The sequence below is a fragment of the Sardina pilchardus genome, chromosome 11, assembly GCF_963854185.1.
Source record: "Sardina pilchardus chromosome 11, fSarPil1.1, whole genome shotgun sequence".
Taxonomy (NCBI): domain Eukaryota; kingdom Metazoa; phylum Chordata; class Actinopteri; order Clupeiformes; family Clupeidae; genus Sardina; species Sardina pilchardus.
Window position 1 is genome coordinate 31,573,824 of NC_085004.1, and position 16,598 is coordinate 31,590,421.

A 16,598-nucleotide genomic window follows, 5' to 3' on the forward strand; every position below is an offset into this window, starting at 1 on the left:
TACAATAATAACATTATTCCACCGATGAGCAACGAAGTTCTAATCATAGACACATTTTTAATGGAACCTTGGCTTAGGCCAGGGCTCTTCAATTAGCGGCCCGCGGGCCGGATCCGGCCCCCGAGATACTTTGTAGTGGCCCTTGAAGTGTTGGCTGATGTTATATATGAGCAAATCCTTATGATCGGTAGAGACGTAAATAGCTGGTGGAAAACACGATAATGGAGGTGCAGTGATAGGCTACACTGCGAATAGCGCCTATAAATAATATTCTGTGTGGTGCGTTGCCGTTGTAGGCTACTTCTTTACTGGATATTATACAAAGAGGTGCCTTGCTTCGTTTTTACGCAGCGTCACCAACATGTTGACGTGCGCCAAATCCAAGCTGTTTTCCTCAAAGCATGAAGCATTTTTGGTGCATGAAATCTCACCGGTAGTGTGCCTCTCCAGTCCAATCAGATCCTCGCGAAAACATTCGCCACTCGTAATGTAGCTATTGGAGCAAATAGGAGTCGGTTTAAAAGTTTAACTTTGGTGGCATCAGTTCTGTTGCATGCTCTCACTCGCTCTGAAGTCCTGCAGCCACTGCACCTCAGCCAACTGCACGTATAACGTTTTGACCGAGTTGAACATAAGTTCCATCTTAGCTTAGTTTCAACGTAAATTGCCACTACGTTGGAGTATTATAAGCTACTAACATTTTAACGGGTTGCACCACGCAAATAGTTTCAATGTGAAACTAATACACATCCATCGCCTTGATGTCAAGTCCACTGTAAGTAACATTGATTTGTGAACACGTTCATCCAATGTAAATGGTGGGAACGTTAAATGTATGTTGAGATGAGTTACATATGCGACCGATTACGCACATTTAATTCATTTAAACACTGTTTGAAACCTGTTTGTGCCCATTGGAAATTGTATGGACCTAGCAGTTACTGCGCAAAGCTCAGATTCCATTGCTGTTAATGTTATCACAGATTTCATTTTAGCCATAGCAATGCAGATCCAGTGTCACCTTCCCAATGCCTACCACTGTGGTAGTCTGGGCCTGTGGCAGAAATATTCCCAAAACACAAATACAACAAAATAACCACAAAATAATTATGCTTTTACAAAATGCAACATATTAGCAATATAGATCCAGTGTCACCTTCCCAATGTTGGCCTACCACTGTGGTAGTCTGGGCCTGTGGCAGAAATGTTCCCAAAACACAAATAACCACCAAAAAACGATATTATCAGAGAATGTCTAATAAGGGACAGGCTCTGATATTATGCATTTACAAAATGCAACATTTGAACACCCATATTGGTGCTGTTGTAGTTTATTGTATCTACATTTGTACGTAATTACTCATATTTCAAGCGGTATTTCTCCGGCCCCTCAGTTGTGATACTTTTCATGAACTGGCCCCTATTACAAACTAATTGAATAGCCCTGGCTTAGGCTATCTAATGTTGTGTGGGAATTGCAAGAAAACTATTGAAAACTCCTTACCAACCACACAAGTGCGCGTGTGTCGTTTATTTAAACGGTAGAAAAACTGAATCAAAGACGGTGCTGTTCATCAACAAAATCAGCATTGAGTGAAAACGTAATTTAAAGTCCCACGCATTTAAAGGGGCAGCGACCACTCAAGGCATAGGCCTGTAGCCTACCAAAACTGAGTGATGAACGTGAAATGCGTTTTATAGGCTACAAAACACTGCATTAAGATGACAACTGTGTGTAACCACGCTTAGGCTACCTAGTTAATGGTAAAATAGCATCCACATTTACAGCATTCAATAACCTAAGGACAACTTGATCTTAAGTTAAATTGTTCTCAGAAAAGGAACAGCAGGTCTACAGAATATTCCAAATAGTCATTTCATGGTGACAGGGGGAGACCAAACTCTGTGTAACATACCTGATTCCACTGTCAATGTTCAGTGCCTATGTAACCTGTAATATTTGTATTTTTTTAATCCATGAAAATTAACCAAAATGTATCATTTCCTATTAAAGGGGTAGTTCAGAATTTTGGACATAGGACCTCATTTCCAGGTTAGCCAGTGTGATATTTATCAGTGGAGACCGTTATCTGCACATTTCATCCAGTCCTATAGTTTCAGAGTTCGCTGGTGCTATAGTGCTATAGTGCCTGCCACTAAAACAGTCTTACCCAGTCTATGGAGGAACAACCCCTTAAAATAGAATTGCATTAATAAAAAGATGCTAAAATCCAATTTTCATTGACTAAAACAAGACTAAAAGTCATTAGTTTTCGTCATCTAAAACTAGACGAAAATAAGACTAAAATGCTCATACTTTTAGTCGACTAAAACTTGACTAGACTAAAAGAGTATGAACGTGACTAAAACGGATAAAAACTAAAATGACAGCTTGACACAAAGACTAGACTAAAACTAAAACCGAAACAGGCCGCCAAAAACAACACTACCAGAACCTCACACTTCAATTAAAAACTCCATTTCAGCATAGAGGAGATACTGAGTTAAAGGAACCGTATGTAGGATTTTGGCCAAAACGAGTACTGCAATTACTTTCAAAATACTGTAGAGCGGTGTATCACCTCCCCCTCCCCCCTGAGTCGCGGTTGCCAGCTAGCTGCAGCAGAAACGTAGGCTAAGTGCTGTTTTCCTCAGCATCATGACGGGATCATCCCTATGTTCCCCGGGTCCTATGTTCCCCTTTTTTCCCCAAAAGGGCCCTATGTTCCCCGGTTGCAATACATACTGGGGAACATAGGACCCTTTTTGGGAAAAGCGGGGAACATAGGACCCTTTCTAAAATGTAAGAAAAAAAGGGTCCTATGTTCCCCGGTCCCTTACAAAGTGGGGAACATAGGACCCGGGGAACATAGGACCTGGGGAACATAGGTACGCTCCCATGATGACAGAGAAACGAACTCTGATAATGCATTGCTAACATTAGCAATGACTACTAGCTGTTTTTATTTCCCAAACAATTCATTAGCCTACCTTTTCAATTCAATGACCCACCTCCTCCAGCCAACATAACGTTACTTTGCACGAACATGCATAACTTTCATGAATAGGCTATTTGAAATGTCCATTTACAGTAGCCTACAAGTAAGATAGCCAAACTGATTAATCTTTACCTGTCCAGGAGCAAATAACAACACTGACGTCTGTCTTCAAATTCTTCTCCGTTTTCGCCGTCTCAATCTCCTAAATCCTTGTTTTATTTCAACGTATTTCGGATTCATAACAAGGTCTTTTAGGTTCCATAACGTTAGGCATTTTCTGTCTGACACATTTGCTGCAGCTGTCTATGGTGGTAACTAGCATAGCTGGCAACCCGGATGGCAAAATACTACTGACTTCGTGATTCGTAGATAAGTGTAGGGCGGCGCATCAAACCAAAACACAACATAACAACATCAACATCAGTTGAGGGCTGCAACTTCACTTTTAAATGACAATATCTTGCCCGGACTACTGTTGTCAGTGATATAAGTAGGCCTATTTGAAATTAGCATGATTTCTAAATGTCTAGTGACATATCAGGGCCATTTTATGATTAATTGAAATACATTTCCTACATACGGTTCCTTTAAAGCTGCGATCCTTCAAGACTGATTTACTGATAGCCTCACGGCCAGGACACATGACCTGTGTCCTTTTAGGTCTATGCCTGTGTCGCGTCTCTGGGACGGCTCCGGTGTGTGTTGATTGACACCCGTGTCAACAGGTTACAGCAGCCACACACACACAGCCCTGTGGACCCGCGCTGCAACTGCAACCCTGCAAGAGAATAGAGGGGCCACCTATTTCTCCTGCTTGACAAGGTTCTGTCCAGAAAGGCAGGTTGGTAGTCTAAAAGGGCAAAGTGGAGGCTATATGTGTCATATAAAGGCTTCAAAAGGGCAAAGGGGAGGCTACGTGTATAATACAAAGTATCAGAAACTAAATGAGGACTATTATTACATGCTGTCAATAAGTCAACATTAGTACAAGATAGTACAGGCTTAATGAGGACTATTATTACATGCTGTCAATAAGTTACAGTAACATCAGGCACAAGATAGTACAGGCTTAAAGGTATACTATGCAGGATTGGCGATTTCATCGCCGGTTTCGCTTTCACTTTTCATTTTCGCTCGTTTTATGCTTGCATATTTCTCTGCAGAGCTTCCCCTACAGCTTTAGCGTGTATATTTGACAAAACTCCTCAATCGGTCAGTCTGCCGTGCCTTTTCATGAGACTTTACATGACACTTCCTGGAGTAGAGCATGGGTGCGTGCCCGGTGTCTCCTGAAGTTGCAAGTGTGGTTTTACCGCTACAGACCACTAGAGCGGCCAAAAAAGACACCGTTCGACCGGTAATGACCCATTTAATCATATATAACAGTATGGAACGAATTGATTGACTGAAAAACGTTGCATAGTATACCTTTAATGTTCCATGTATCTCTCTCTATGCCAACTGAGGGTAAAAAAATGACCTGACAGCTTTCTGATAACAACTAGTCAGCTTTCCCGGTCTTCATTTCAGCTCATGAATGTTGCTCAGTGTGGATTTATGGCCATTATCGAAGGCCAACTCCAGGTGGAGAGATAGCAGCTCTGCTGCAGTGCACTTCAGAAGCGTTCCTAATGTGGACGCACAGGCAGAGCTGCGCTGCAGCAGCAATAACAGGCCCAGTGTGTGCCACGGCTACCTACTGCATATGTGGGGGAATTAACTGCCCTGTCTGTTGGTGTGAGACAGCATTTGATTGGCTGTTCAGCTTGCCCAGAAGTTCTGAACGATCATCAGACATTCCCTTATGGAGATACAACCCTGTAGGCATAAGGGTCCACTCCTCTTGTAGTGTGGCTGACTGCACAGTACCCACATGACGTCCTCTTGAACCTGTTTGGCATCCTACGGGGACGTTCACTATCTGTGGTTGGGTGGGCCCCTTGATTACAGTCCTTCAGTGGGTCTCTACTATAAGTCCCATCCATAGTGCTGTGCTTTGATCTACCCTGTGACAGTATATTTGAAAAAAGCACATGAATACCACATAGTTGCATCCTATAGGGTGTTAAAGGTGACATAGAATGGACAAAGGTGTATCTTACCTTGTTCTCTGATGTTTACATAGAAGACATGCAACTTTGGTTTGATAAAAAAAAAACATGCTCAGATGCTATTTTACAAGCCCATTTATAACCCTATAATTAGGCCGGGTAATAAAATGTTTTAGCAGATATCTGGCGCCCCCTCATGGTTATCTGGCACCCACATGAATAATTACACTTTACACTGATTGGCTGCCTTGCAGCCAACGACTGCTCACAACAGGCTCCAGAAACTTCTTCAACTCAGAGTGTTAATGTAAAGTGTGGAGGAGGGGGTGGTCTGAGGGATGCTTTTGCCTGTATTTGTGTCTGTTTTTGCCTGTATTTGTGTCTGTCTTTGCCTGTATTTGTGTCTGTCTTTGCTTGTATTTGTGTCTGTCTTTGCCTGTATTTGTGTCTGCTTTTGCCTGTATTTGTGTCTGCTTTTGCCTGTATTTGTGTTTGTCTTTGCCTGTATTTGTGTCTGCTTTTGCCTCACAATCTGTTCAGATTTGTCTGTTTTTTGGTGGTTATTTCAAACTCCGAGACGTACAGTGGTCATGCAACAAACTCTTCTTAGTCAACAAAGCAAAGATAAAAACAGGTTGTAATCTTTAAAACATTGTTGTTGCATGATAGCTGTCCATGTTTTGAAATATCAACTGTGTTAGTTCTGAGGCCAGAGGCCTCGCCAGGCATGGGGACTCTGTTGGCATTCCACAGCTTCTCCTCTAGTTGTAATCCTTTTGTTCTTACTGCACATAAGCATCTATCAAATTCATCCTACTCTTTGTCAGGAATGAAACCATGCCAGCAATCCATGAGTTTCAGGTGCAACTTCTATCTGTCTTCAGAAAAACTGGGTCTAAAGGCTATTCATTGTCTTCTCACGTAACTTAAAAAAATAGTGGTCCAAAACATTTCATTTATAAATACTGTAAGGCAGATTGGGGGTCGAGTCGACCGATTGTCAGCCCGGATTCGAGCCCACAAAACAGCAGCACCTACGATCGGGGGTAGAGTGCTGACAAACAAGCTAAAAGCCCGAGCTACAAGCTTTCATGCGCTCATGAGGCAGGGAGTGAGCTTTACCAGCCTTCAACACGCACAGCTAAGCCAGCTGGAATCCTTTACACTTGTGATCAGTTATCTGAAAAAAACATATACGTGTGTTTAAAGGCATTTGAATGACATATTGTGTATTTGTTATTCAAAATGTTGACACCAATTTTCATTTTTAGAGCAGACATAACGGTTCAAAATACCGGTTATCGGCCTCCTTGATTCGGTATCGGCCCTGAAAATGCGATATCGGTCGACCCCTATTCCGGATACAATCCTGCTCAGAATGAAGATGCTGGAATTTGGTTTCATTCTAGAGACAGACAGACAGACAGACAGACAGACAGACAGACATAGACATAGGCCTACAGTAGATAGATAGATAGATACTGTAGATCTCTCAGGCCGCTCATGGTAAAATATTTTCATTGTTCTTGCTGGTCATTGCTCGTCTCCCTGATATCTATTCTAGTAATTAATTTACACGTTTAGCCTGTTTTATTGAATTTATGCAGATTACAACTCACTATTTGTGTATTTGTGTTATTGTAGTCTGTCATGTTGTTAGTCACATTATAAAAATGAAAAATAAAACAGTTTAAGTGTAGGAATTGTTACTAATGTTGATTCATATTTGAAATAATATATTGGAGGGGGCTGTTTATTTGCCTCGAGCTTATTTGTAGGCCTATAAAAAGATGGCTACAAACTCAAACCTAAGAAGAGGCACAAACTCGCTTGGAAAATGTACTTTTGAGGTCAACAGAAAGAGGGATTAAAAACGCTACAGTATAATATGGTACATGACCGTAATTCACTTACATGCCATAATGTGCGACAGCCGCAATTAATGCACTAGCCAGATCCAACTTGCATTGAGTTACTTCACGCCATGAGTTTCACCGAGTTTACATCCGGGTTTTTTCCCTAGGCAATGGAGGCGCAGTACCCCCGTTCCTTAGGCAAACTGAAATAAATTCGCCGCACCGTCACACGAAATAGCTCGCCTTTTCAATCAGATTTTCCCTGCATTTAAGCAACTCTCTCACTACACAACCATCACATTTATGATAGTTTTTATTTTTACGAATGAATTATATGGTGGTATGATGTATTTTGAGCTTCGCGTGCCATTTTTTTCCTGTCCCATTCTTTCTGCCTTCCTGTGCGCATTGATATTTAGTGTGCTATGGTTGGGGGGTGAATGAGATTGAAGAAGAGTTCTTGTTTTGTATCTCAGTTTCTCTCTTTTTAGACATTTTAAAAACCCATTTGTTATATCGTTGTCGTGCGCCATGACGTGTATTTGGACACATGCAGCTTAAATAGGCCTACATGTTTAGGACGAAATTCGGTTGCGAAATACCGGGCTGTTTGTAAATATTTATTTAAATAATTTGTGTGAGGAGAGCAGGGTTTGACTGCTGCTCAAGTGAGTAAAACAGAGGAGGGTAAGTGCACCTTGGGATCTTTTTATTATTATGCGAACTTTTATGTCCTCCATTACGAAACTTCCATTGCTTCGACAACCTTGTGTAGTTATTTGAAATTGCGTATTGGAATTCAACTCGGTAGTGGGCAAGAGCAATGATAGGGGTTTTGTTCATTTACCTTATTCTAGGAGTTGAGCAATATCTTGCAACTGCACAGCTATTGGATAGTAGCGAGCGTAGTGCATAAAGGGGCAGAATCGAAGTTGCTGCTGATTCTGTTATACAATAGGCACGTTTGACTTAGACATGTGATACTATGCATAAAAGAAACGTGACAGTCTTATGTTATGAACTGTATTTGTGACATTATGATACAACAAAAGAAGAAATACCACATATTGCCATGTAGTCATTTGCATGCCTATGCTCCAGATCACTTGCTCACGAGTACTGTCCACTAAAGTGTATTTTAGCCATTTGAAAAAGAACTCTTTGTAGCCTACGCGATGAATATGACGTTTTAGTTCAAAGTTAATTTATGGTGCCACACGGACCAGTGAAATGGTACTGAGGCGATTATTTTATTTGTTGATAGACGTGTAGTAAGAGGAAAGAGGGCAACTTAGGCTAGGTAAATGATAATGGACGAACTTTATCATCTCGACTTGGCTACGAACGCTAAGTAACTCATGGCATGTTCTAATTTATGACTTGTTCTAATTTATTGTGAAAACAGTTACCTGAGTGCCTGCACGCTCGCTCGGAGGATAACCGAGTCGAGTTTAGGCCTTCGCGCTGAGAGTAGGCTAGATTTCTTGGGGTAAGTGACAGGAGGTGCTGTGGAAATCTATGTTGTATCTTCCTGTTTGCATTACATTAATAGGCCTACTGGTGGCACGTTGATGACTTCCGAAGCGTTTGATGACGTTTATTAACCTGCGAGAGTCAGAAATGTCCGCTCACTTTTTAAATCGGCTATTCTTTTCGTGGACTAGAAATGTAGATTGTTCATGGTCGTTGTTATAAGCTACATACTATTCAAGATAATATGCATCTAGTTATTGTCAAATGGGCCTATAATCAACGTTTTTCTTTCACATTTTCTGCATGGAGAAATTAAGGGGCTGGTGGAGTGGCGGGCCATGGATGGAGTAAACCTATACCTACCTAGTCTGTTAGCCTACCTGTGTTTCAGCCAAGGCTACTTTGGATTGTCGATTGGATGGCCTAGTGCCAAGTGTGAACCTCATATTTGAAGTAGATATTTGTTTTACTGCTAGATAGTGTTCTGCGAGTATGATCCATTCATTTGTGATGCAAAAACACAAGCTAACTCCATGTAATGTCTTCATTGTCTGAATCCCTAGCTAGGCCATACACTGTGTATTCAACAGACTATGTTTTGTAAGACAGTTGACAGCACTTTAATCAGTCACAGACTGCAATTATTGAACATCACTGGTGAATTATTATAACTTGTATCATTTTAAAACTGGACAGAAATATGGATGTGGGATCCGTCTCAAGCAGTGGAGTGGCCTTCATTCAAATGCAGTCTTCAAACAGAAATGTTCTCCCCATCTTATTTACTACCGATGACCTTGCTGTGCTATTTCAGCTATTTTTGTGTTCTGTTGTAATTTTAGGATGAAGAAGCAGTGTGGTAATAAAAATGGCAGACCAATTAAGTCTTGCTACTTTGCAGAAGGCCCACATATCAGTATAATGGCTTTTATGTTTTAACGTCCTTGTTTTTTTTTTTTTTTTTATCTCTGGCTCCTTTAAAAGTATGAGTGAGTTCTCTAGTTGTTGTCATCCAAAACCAGCATGATCACAGCTGATTGCAGAATTGACCTCTGCATCCTGTTGACCTCTGTTGATTGTTGTGTACTCTAGCTTTTGCCAATGTCCACTGAAGTTTAGTAGTTTTATGCATTTGATGTGTTTTGAATTGGATACCAAACGTGCAAATGGCACTGTTGAATATTCAAAAATTGGGAGGAAGATGTATTCAGGAATATAATATATAGTAGACCTCTGTCAGGTTCAGATCCAGCTGTCACTGACAAATGTGAATGCAAAAGGTCTACAGTGGTAATACGTATTTAGTTTAGTACTTTATTTAGTTTCACTTTGTTTTGAAATGGTCAGTTTTAGATGTCATCAATATCACTCCAAGTCAGCATGATATGTGCATGTTTGATTTTAGCCTGTTATCGTCAGATTCCATTCCCTATGGCCTAAGTACTAGATGGTGCTTTATCTCCTATTGTCCACATCGTGCCACAGCTGTTGTTTGATTATGTCTGTCATAAGGGCATCAAAGATACTGCTTGACAGAATAGCAATATTGAGAGATTGCCCGTGTGCTTCTTTTGGGAGTGTGATCATCTGTAAAAAGGTACAATGAGACAGGGATGATTAGATAGTGGTGAAGAGAGAAAGTCATTGGAGCACCTGTCACACTTATGCCTCATTCACAATGTGTGACGTGGAGGTGGATGGCCTTCCCTGAAAAAGGTGATTGGGGAACTACGCTACTACTTCATCAGCATCAAAGTGTGTCGGCCTGCTTCCCCATCCTCACGAGGAAGGAATGCTACTGAGAACGGTGAAATGCCCATTTGATGTGTTGTCATGACAATTATTAATCCAACTGGATTGTCTTTCATTATCTATGACTTTGCTGAAATGATTGTACCGAATAGAGTGGGGCATAAAAGTAGCTACCATGCATGTCTGTGCTAGTCAACCAGTCAGTTTGCACTCTAGCCAGGAGAGAGGGAGAGAGAAGAAGACATAAAAAAGGTGTGACTATGTGTGTGTGAGAGAGAGAATGGATACCAGTTGATGTAGCCAGGTGGTGAGTCTGTGTAATGGCCCCAATGTTATTATTGTCCTCTTGGCACCAGGCCTTGGCCGGAAATCAATGGGACGACTCGGCGGCTGCAACACTGGCTCTATTCGCCGGCTTCCTCTCGCAGTTTTCACTGTTTATTAATTGCCTTCACTTGGACGGCAAAGACAGTTTAGGATTGTTATTTGTTTTTTGCCTTCCACCAATGTTGGCAGATGCTCTGTACATTGCTTCTGCTATTCTGTTCTCATAACACCAGAAGTGAACGCAATCAGGTTTTGTGTTATTCCGTTAGTCCCCCTTGAATTAACGATCTAGAGTGGCGTGTACCTTATGTGTGTACTTTAAGCCACTAGCATCACAGAATTGGTGATGCCTTTTGTGTTTGCTTTCAAGAATACCAACTCTAACTATGTAAGTAATGGGTCATCATTTAAATTTGAGCTATTTGCATTTCAAAGCTTCAGAAAAAGACATGTTAATGGCAAATAAGTCATCATGTGTGGAAGACTTGTAACATGCATGAACATGTAGTTCAGTCTGTTGTGCTTGACAGATGTTCCTTAAGGTAGAGTGAAGCTTTGAAGAAAAAACACATTGAAGAGAGAAAGAAAGCCGTCTATGTGGAAACCCCTTATGTTTCATCACCATAATCTCAGGCTGTTCAGTTCGGACTGGTTGGACCTGGGCTGAACTCTCACATTTAGGCAGGGAGAGGGAGAGGGTGCTTCTGGGGCTGAAAGCAAGGCTGAGTGAACGATTGCCAATTAAGAACCAAGGGAATCCGACGGGAAGGCGCTAACAGTGTGTCAGTGTAGAGTGAGAATAAATATGGATCAAGCAGAAAGATGGAGACACAGAGATCAACTGTTGGTGCTAAATTTACCGGCGGAGTAAGTGAGTGAGCGTAAGAGCCGGTGGACAAGTGCCACAACTTCATCAGGAGTGGCAGGGAAGAGCAGCCTGTTCATTTGCCCCTCTCCTTGCTGTGTGTGTGTGAGAGACAGGCCTACACTCTGACCTGCCTGTGTGTGTGTGTGTGTGTGTGTGTGTGTGTGTGTGTGAGAGACAGGCCTACACTCTGACCTGCCTGTGTGTGTGTGTGTGTGTGTGTATGTGTGTGTGTGAGGGAGACAGGTCCACACTCTGACCTGTCAGTGCTGCTGGGTGTCTCTCTGCAGGATCATTAGAGAGTGGAGATGCTCCCAACAGAAATTCTGACTTCTCCCCTTTGCTGGTGTTTTGCAGCCCAAGATCCCCCTCACTGCAAGTTGGATGGTGTTCAAAACAGCAGACACAGTGAAGGTAAGGGGCCGTCACCCCTCCCAGAGGTATTAATCTCAACATCACAAGTAGCCTTGTAATCCTTTAAATTGCGTTCATCCTGCTGATCTTGGGTATTGCAGTGAGAAAAGTTTTTATTATTATTATTTTGCTATGAAACATGGCATGTTTCAACATGTTTTAAATGTATATTAGCATCCGTAAACATAGGCCAAAGAAGGCTTATCCAGATAGCTTCGGACAACTCATTCTAGTTTTCTGAAGACACTGAAACAAAGATAGTATAGTATACTATACTTAACTTTTATAGCAGTGTTTTACAGAAACAGAAAATCATCTGTTTCTGTAACTACTTAGGAACTGGAAACACAGGAAATGCACAAGTGAATTAACTATGTAATCGTTAGTTTTTGAGTGGAATATAAAACAAATTGGTCAGCGAGATTATACAAGTTGGGACGAAAGTAGGGTTACTAGGTGCCACTACTAAAGTAGCTGTTGGGCTGACATCAATGTAGTCTATCTTTTCTATGTCCTGAAATCTTGTCATTGTCTTATATTATTACGGTTACTACTACTACTACTACTATTACTGCAACATTTATTCATGTATGTACAGTATGTATGTATGTATTATTATTATTATTATTATTATTATTAACATTATCATTATTATCATTATTGCAATTATTATTGTTATTGTTATTACAATACAGTACATATCACAAAGTAAAGTCGGTCATCTTAGGAGCTTTGAGAGATTGTTGTGCTCTAGGGATATACTGTAGCTAATAGCAACAGAGAGAAGTTGCTTCAGTAATGGCAGACAGTAGCCCAGTAGCCCAGTAGATGTGCTGACACAGAAGGCCCAGGTTGGACTGACAATCGGCAGCCTGAGCAGCCATACATCATACACCGTCCCCTACACACATCCGTGCGCACGCACACACACACACACACACACACACACACACACACACACACACACACACACACACACACACACACACACACACACACACACACACACACACACACACACACAGAGAGCAGCTCAGATGTGAGATGGATGAATGTCTGGTTGGTGAAGCACAGAGAGGCGGCCTGTGTCATCAGTCATCATCACAGTGCAAATGGCTGCATGTGTGTGTGCAGTCCCACAGATGAAGTCTCCCTCTGCCTTCTTACAGTAATATTGAGAGTAATGTTATGCCACTGAATTGATATGAGGTTCCCCTTTACCACTGCACTCTGGCTTATTTATAGCCACCATTATTTCAGTTGTCACTGTGAGCACAAAACCAAGTTAGTCTGTATCGAATAAGAAATAAGATGAAATAAATTGTGCCTCTCTCCCTTTTGCTCACTGACTTAACAGGCTAAGAGCTGTCCAAGACTGAGCTGTCCACAGAGGGGATCAATGATGGAATTACAGAACCTCCAGGAGGCCCTGAAGGTGGAAATACAGGTCCATCAGGTACTGCATTCAGTCCAAACCATTTGCAACCATCATAAACAATTTACTTCAGGATATGGTCACACATTGCACATATGCAAAAATGTGTTGAATGGATATCGTGGTCAGAGCACCCCTGCACAGGGTGAGTGAGGAGGGACAGTAATTAACTGTTTCATATAGAAATGTAGTAATTCTCAGAAATAATGTATTTGCAAAATAAGATCAATACAATTCATCAAGTGAATTTTGATGTACTTTGGAGCATTTCAGATGCTAACAAGGGTTTGACCTACTGTAGACATTTGAGTAGTTTAGTCGTTTTCTGCCTCCTATTAAATATGTCTGTAATTTGTAAACATGGATGGCATCATTCATTTCAGTGAATGGCTCCAGCATTTATCCATAGTAGAGGAAGCTCCTGATTTTTTAAAATTCTTTTTCTATGTCTTTGATTTCTCCACTTATTTATAACTATACTGCATATACACTCCAAAGTCTGAACTTTGTGTCTGTTTCACCTCCTTTAAACATATGCAGTGTAAGAATTCCATGCATTGTTGTTGTCTAAGCAGAAATGAACTTCCTAGTATCTATTTAGCAAAACGTGTCTAATATCTACACCATCCTGCTTGGATTAGATGTAAATCTCTAAAGGTGTTTCTTCAAAAACATAGTCTTAAAATCTTATAAAACAAAAAACATTATGGCTGTAGTAGAGCCATAGGATGCGTTGTAATTAAAGTTTGAATATTCAGGTCTGGATAGGAATTGCAATTTATAATACAGCGTGCTGCCGTCCATCTTTAAATGATATCTATTATCATGCTTATGAAACAGCAACTACATCGCTATACCTTCAGTACTATTGACATTCCACTGGATATTCAGAAGTGGATTTGTACTATTTTATTTTTCTGCCTGCATGTAAAAATGTTGGGTGATAGTTTCCAGGGTGGAAAAAAGACCAGCACTGCCTTTAAGCTGACCTAGAATGAGTCATTATTAAAGCTGCCTATTGCTATGGCTGTTTCAATATTTATCTGGTTCTACCTACAGTACAGTAAGTGAGAAAATGTGAAAAGCTAACCAGTGAATGATCCAAACATCCCTCAATAAAGCTGCTCAAGCTATCAGATGCTAATACCAGATTTGAAGTTTTACTGCACAATAGTGGTTAACTTTTTGTAATGTTTGTTTTGAACTTACATTTTCAAAATAGTTTAGCATCATGCTGTCTTGAAGGATATTTCAGAAGAAAAATGCTTATTGTCTGCATGTCCAAGAACATAACGTTGGAAATAAATGTACCCTTGTCACACAACATGTACCTCTTCACAAAGCATCCTGACAGTCACTGAACTTTCAGTCGGTTGGTCACATTCAGAAACACTTCAGGCTTGCCTTTCAGAATGTGTCACATCTAATTGTATGAGTGCCTTCCTCCCTGGGGCTGTGCCTGGGGGATGGGCTGCTATTCTTACCTGCAATACCGGCAGATGCCTCTAGAGGCCACTGCACTAACAGTAAGAAGTGCATGGAAGATAGGCTACCATTCTAGATGTGTGAAATGGATCCCTCCGGTATAATGGATAAAGCAGGTTTGTATCTTTTTGTAAAGATGGGAAATAAAACCAGACATAGAATCTGTCCATTATACGTTCCTCTCTGTCCTCCTTATAAAGATTTGTTTTGGACGATCAGCTTGTATTGAATGTAGATGTAGGGTACTGTTTATTGGGGAATTAAAATTTAAATTGATGAACTAAATAAAAATTGAGCATAACTATAACATTTCAGTCTTTATTTGTGCTGCCACTTATTGTATTCCTTGTCCCTGTAGAAAAGTTGTGTAAACTGCAAATATGATTGCTTTGTAACCATGGTGACATGAACAAGACTGACCTGATCAGCCTTAATAACCTGGCAGATTATTTTTTCTCAGTAGAAAGTAGCGGTAGATTGTAGACTTCACAGCACTCAAAATAGGAGACTGCTCAGATAGCTTTTTGCAGATCAAGTCAGACAAACAAAAGCTGCGCTGTAATGGAGGAGATGAAACCATGGAAACGACAAGAATTTCTAAAGTGCCCATGTTTAGACAAGACACTCCACAGCAGCACAAAATCAATGAGCTTCCACTGGCCTCCAGTCGCCCACTGTGTCTGACTACCGTGCTAGTGTGTGAGTCTCCGGGAGTGACAGGGGACCGCAGCAGCGGCAGCAGCAGCTGTAGTGGTGTGTGGACATTCTGGCTCTCCCACTGACAGCATCACACATGAGTCAAGCCTTCTTCCCTTTAAGCTCATTCTGAGTTATTCGCAGGAGTGATTTGTTTCGCCTGCCTGTCTGCATCATCCCCTGATGCAATAGAAAGAGCCAGGGCCCATAGTGGCTAACTAACATTGCATGGCATTGACCAAAGAGTTTGTTTACTGCATGTAATATTGTGCATGTTTTGTGGATTCATCAGTGTCAAATGCAGTTTGATATTATTGATACACTGTAACACTTCTATGTTTTCTTTGTAGAAACTTGTGACCCAAATGAAGCTGGATCCACAGGTAGAGCAAACCTCACTTTTTCCCCTCCTAATGTTTTTATGGAAACCAGTGTCCTTTGTCATCGCCACCCCAAAGATCATTGCTCTCTGTCGATTCACCACTTTCTCCACCAAGTAAAGAGCTCCAGCTGGCTCACTGTTCTCCTGTAAAACATATACTCATAAAACAAGGCCAGATCTCTCATAACTCCCTGCCCTGAGGTTCTCCAATTCTCCTGGGCAGTTGTGCTAACTAAGCACCGATGACTCACTCCTTTAGTCAGTCCAGCGTGCTGCGCAGAATGAACCTTACTTCACTGTCCCACAAGAACTAGTGTGGAGTTATGTGCTGTTTTTAAAAACACAAGTATTTTCAATGTCATGGAATAACCTGCTAGTGTCACTTGATATATTTCAATGTCTGTAGTTCTCCTTCACGTACTCTCTCTTTCATAAATAGTTCCATTCTTCATCTATCTTCAGCTGCTCTGCTAAAGGTGGTAGGAGGGAAATCAACAGTTACAAGGTTGCTTCTTTTCTTTGTAGAATGCTGAACTGAAGAAGCAGCTCCATGAGCTCCAGGCCAAGATCACTGCTCTGAGTGAGAAGCAGGTAGGCGGCCACAACCAATATTCCAAATGTGTGCTATCCAAACCTTCTCTTTGAGTTGGTGAATTAAAAGCAGGTAGAATGAATTTTGTTTCAGAATAATAAAATCAGAGCCATGGCTTATACTGTATAATGCCTAAAGTGTTCACAATCATATTCAATATGAATATAGCAGCATGGAAACACTGTATAAAATCTATATTTATCAAGGTATATTTTTATTATCCATTAGGCATTCTCTCTTTTTTCTGTATGGTGTCTGGAGCTGTATAGTG

The 16,598-nt window shown here is 41.1% G+C and overlaps 1 protein-coding gene across 4 annotated transcripts in view; it reads left to right on the forward strand.

Moving 5' to 3' along the window:
* The first annotated feature begins 7,358 nt into the window (after positions 1–7,358).
* Positions 7,359–16,598, forward strand: part of phf21aa (PHD finger protein 21Aa) — a 50,632-nt gene continuing 41,392 nt past the window's right edge. For 2 of the 4 annotated variants that reach the window (XM_062548862.1, XM_062548866.1), the window contains exons 1-5: positions 9,522–10,186; positions 11,681–11,737; positions 13,095–13,193; positions 15,704–15,736; positions 16,261–16,326. In XM_062548862.1, the coding sequence (XP_062404846.1) occupies positions 10,172–10,186; positions 11,681–11,737; positions 13,095–13,193; positions 15,704–15,736; positions 16,261–16,326 (270 nt within the window). In that variant the 5' untranslated portion in view covers positions 9,522–10,171. Of the gene's footprint in view, positions 7,594–9,521; positions 10,187–11,680; positions 11,738–13,094; positions 13,194–15,703; positions 15,737–16,260; positions 16,327–16,598 lie in introns of those variants that run through there. The other 2 variants (XM_062548863.1, XM_062548865.1) reach the window with 2 other exon arrangements.